Source organism: Penaeus vannamei, chromosome 19 (assembly GCF_042767895.1).
Source record: "Penaeus vannamei isolate JL-2024 chromosome 19, ASM4276789v1, whole genome shotgun sequence".
Classification (NCBI taxonomy): Eukaryota; Metazoa; Arthropoda; class Malacostraca; order Decapoda; family Penaeidae; genus Penaeus; species Penaeus vannamei.
The window spans coordinates 1,239,953-1,244,952 of NC_091567.1; the positions used below are offsets into that span (position 1 = coordinate 1,239,953).

Below are 5,000 nucleotides of genomic sequence, written 5' to 3' on the forward strand. Positions count from 1 at the left end.
GAGTTTACTGAAAGTTAGGATTTTTTAAGGGCCAAACTTGTGTTTGTGGTTTTTAAGTTATTTATGCTATCTATCTTCTAAAATATTAGAATACTTGTGTATCTCTACTTTGTAGAAGGCCTCACAGATGTTTCATCTCGAGGAATACATAGAAAAAAGAGATAAATACTTTTTTCTTAAAGGGGTAGTTTCGAAGGTCTTTTAGAGGCCATTCAGATTAACTATATCATTAGAAACAGTGCTGTTCTTGTATAGTAGTCGCTACAATTAATTCATTAGAACTGAAGAAGGATTTGGGTGAACCGCAGCATCACTATTGGATCATTGCAGTAGAAGGTTGTTATTTACTTTAGAGATAGTATAGAGTACTGGAGAATAAACTACACCATTTAAAGGATAAAGTAATTTTAAAAGCCTTGTTGTCTATGAGTTTTGTTGTGATAGACCTGTCCCAGTTGAAAAGTATATTGGTTTCCGCGGATGCATCGTAGCGAGCAGTGACAAATAAATGGGCTGCAACCTGCGAGCAAAGGACATTTATGGCTCGAGCAACAGCAATAGTTTTCCACTTTTAACAAAGTTAAAAGTTATTCATTTGTTTTTAAAGATGGATGGACTTTGTTTTGTTTTGTTGTGTTAGTTATTTGGAATTCAAATGTCTTCAAGAAAGAAAACTGGGTGCATGCAAAAATGATCATAGCTGTGGTTTCACACTAAGCATTTGCATGTGTTCCAACCTGGAAAACTGAGCTATAATAGTTTAAGTTATATAAGAATTGCCTGAGTTCATATTATTTCTGTATTAACTAGAATCATTAAACATGAAATTAAAAAAGAATTGTCTAGAAAAGAAGGCTCTTAAGTTGCCAAGTACATCAGCTGGCACTTTTTAATTCCTTAAAGTTATATAGGGTAATTTTACAGAAAAATTCCACCAGATGGATCAGAATGATTTTGGTATTGATGGATTCCTCTCACACTCTACAATCCAAATACTTAGAAATTATAGTACGAAAATGCGCCAGACACCTACATTTTTGGTCCTGATAGCAGGGGAGGGAATGAAAGTTACTGTATTGTCCCTCCCATAGGGTGCTGCTATGCTCAACACCTGTCCAGAAAAACAAAGAATTCTCCATATATTCATAGCAGGAGAGAGCGTCGGATAGACACACCATTGGACGCTCCCGCATGTCAGTCATACACTCTCCTGCCATAAATTTGTGGAGGATTCTTTGTGTTCCATTGCAGCAGCCTTCCATAGGGAGATCACAGTCACTGTATTAGACAATATAGTGACTGATACTGTGTATGTTATTGATATTTTACCCCATAATCTCCCTGTTACCTTTCATGCCCTCCCCTGCTATCAGGGCCAAGATTGTCACCAATGGGGGGGGGGGGGTAATAATTTCTATATATTTGGATAGTAGATAGTGAGAGTAATCTTTCAATACCAAAATTTTATGATCTGTTAGGTGGAACTATTCTGAAATTACCACATGTAGATTGTACTGTTGACACATGTTACATTTTTACATACTCAAGAGAAAATGTATATGTATATATATATATATATATATATATATATATATATATATATATATATATATATATATACACACACACACACACACACACACACACACACACACACACACACACACACACACACACACACACACACACACACACACACACACACACACACACACACACACACACACATATACACACACACACACACATACACACACACACACATACACATACACGCGCACACACACACATACGCACACATACACACACACACACATACACACACACACACACACACACACACACACACACGCACACACACACAAATAAACGCATACAGACACACACACACAAATAAACACACACACAGACACACACACACAAATAAACACACACACAGACACACATACAAATAAACACACACAAATAAGCACATACACACAAATAAACACATACACACAAATAACCACACACACAAATACACACACACACAAACACACACACACACACACACAAATACACACGCACACGAATACACAAACACACACACAAATACACACGCACACGAATACACAAACACACACACACACACAAACACACACGCACACAAATACACACGCACACTAATACACAAACACACGCACACAAATACACACGCACACACATACACACACACACACACACATACACACACACGCACACACGCACGCACACACACACATGAACACACACACAAATAAACACACACACGAACACACACACAAATAAACACACACAAGAACACACACACAAATAAACACACACACACAAATAAACACACACACACAAATAAACACACACACAAATACACACACTCACAAACACACACACACACACACACAAATACACACACACACACAAACACACACACACACAAACAAAACACACACACACACACAAATACACACACACACACAAAGACACACACACACAAAGACACACACACACACAAAGACACACACACACACAAAGACACACACACACACACAAAGACACACACACACACACACACACACACACACACACACACACACACACACACACACACACACACACACACACACACACACACACACACACACACACACACACACACACATATATATATATATACAAGTGTATACATTTGTATGTATGTAACTTAGAGAAATTATTATGATATTATACTTACTGCAATAGCAGTTTTTCTGAGAGTGATTTTGTGATGATGTTTAATAATAGAAACCATTGTAATTTTTTTTCTTTTTTTTCAGGGAAATTTGGTAGAGCAGGCAAGATGAAAATTAACATGAAATTACTGCCTATGAAGGCACATTACTTTTTAATGTTTGCAGGTAAGTACTGTTTGTCAATATTGATTTTTAGGAAGTCAATTTTGTTGAGATTGTGTTCATGGTAGGGAGGAACTTTTGTATCTAAATCTAAATAGGGTTTATGAAAGGTGAAGCATGTTATGACAATCATTTTAAGGTTTATTATTTGTTATCATTGTGTTGTAAATCAGATTTTATATGGTACTTTATTTATATTGGTTAGGTTATTTGATATGAGCTATATCAGGTAGTAATGAACACTTTAATTAGTAATTAGTAGTAATTAGTAAAGAATTAAGACCTTTCCTGGATATTTATTTAACCTGTAACTATTTTATTTTAGTTTTAGCTATACACCATTCTGCATGGTCAATATATTACCCAGGGAGTTTTCTATGTAGAACTGAAACTTCTCTGAAAAGTATTGTGATGTAACATAAACAGCTTCTAGGACTATTTTAAGGGCTCCTGTAGCAGTCTTGTAATTTTCATTAATTTTTTATACTGATCCCTATAAGAAAAATGAAGAAACATATATTGTAGCTAATTTTTTGTTATAATCATGGTAGCATCCAGATAGAGAGTCACTGAGATTCCTCTGCCAGTGTTGTTGAATTGTGCCTGTTTATTTGCAACTAGGGCATGCATTTGCTTGTTTGATTGCACTAATAAGAATTGCTAACCTGAGTTTTTCAGTAACCATCAGTTGCAAGTGTGATTATTTGTTGAGGTACTAGAGATATGTCAGACTGCATGATTTCAGATTATGAATTTGTTTGGAAAGTTGAGAACTAATATTCCCTTGCTAAAAGAAGTTAGACAGCTCTTCAAGATATGACTCATCCCATCTGAGTGACAACCCTATAACATTTTCCATTATCCTAGGCACTGCACCTGTGCTTCCATTCCTGCCAGTATATGCACGACAACAGGGTATTTCCCCTGCTGGCATTGGCCTCATCTACACCATCCTACCCTTTGTTGGACTCTTCGCAAAGGCTGCATCAGGTGCGCTTGCTGATTTACTTCGCATTCACCGAGGAGTTTTCTTGTCTGCTATTGCTGTGTGTACACTTGGTTTCTTCAGGTATGTGTTGTCATGGTTATTATGGAGTTGCTTTGATATACCTTGGTTGGATAATGTTCATTTCACATGATATACAGGACACAGAATACATCTCTTTTTACAGTTACTCAAATTCCACATCAAACAGGCTCATCATTGCTTTGTCTTTGAGATCTCGAAGTTGTTACATATCACTCCATAGTAATAGGCCTTTGTAATGATACATAACTTATAATATCTTTAGCAGAATGTTTTTTTGCAAACAATGCTAGCTGTTCTTTTGTTATAGGTGCCACCATGTATAACCTAGTTATTTGCTGTGTAGTTATGATGATACAGCTTACTGATCTTAATCAGTAACTTTCACATTTATTGTATTAGATATATTTAAAGCATAAATGCAACATAAAATTTGGCATCAGAGACAAAAACTGGAAAGCTTTATAGTCTTCTATGACTTTTTCTTTTCTTTTCTTTTCTTTTCTTTTTGTATGCATATTTAATTTGATAAAATGTACATGTTCAGAAGCAGATGTAAACATTTGCCCATGAATTTCCATTCATCATTACATATCACTGTAGTCACACTGTTAATTAGTAACAGTATATTTTCAATGGCTGGTTCTTAGAAGAACTTTACTAAAGAAATGTTGAAGGTTGGCACTTGTAATTGATACAGTATGTGCATGATTTTCTTAAGAGTTTGTAAAGCCTTTGTGCTTTTGATATGTTCAGTATGGGAAAACAGCCTTAGAATGATTTATTGTCTTTCCTTTATGACAATAAGGATCTGAACAGGATCAGTATATGTATGTATGTATGTGCATATTTTCTAAATGGCTACTATATAATGATATATCTTCTCTTTGGTGACAAATATTTCATATGATGCAACTTTATCTTGACAGTGTGTACTTCACACCACCAATACCTCAGACACCGAATAAGGTTCCTGCCAAAGTGACCCTGGATTGTAGCTCGCCTTCAACTTATATCAAGTTTTGCTCTTCCAAGGAAAAATGTAGACAGAATGATTTCATAAA

The 5,000-nt window shown here is 35.7% G+C and overlaps 1 protein-coding gene across 2 annotated transcripts in view; it reads left to right on the forward strand.

Annotated features, from left to right (window-relative positions):
• The window catches only part of Sugb (Sugar baby), a 17,430-nt gene that overhangs the window by 4,183 nt on the left and 8,247 nt on the right, over positions 1–5,000 (forward strand). For both annotated transcript variants that reach the window (XM_070133693.1, XM_070133692.1), the window contains exons 2-4: positions 2,832–2,912; positions 3,777–3,978; positions 4,866–5,000. The exon at positions 4,866–5,000 is cut by the window's right edge and continues 34 nt beyond it. In XM_070133693.1, coding sequence (XP_069989794.1) covers positions 2,855–2,912; positions 3,777–3,978; positions 4,866–5,000 — 395 coding nt within the window. In that variant the 5' untranslated portion in view covers positions 2,832–2,854. The remainder of the gene's footprint in view (positions 1–2,831; positions 2,913–3,776; positions 3,979–4,865) is intronic.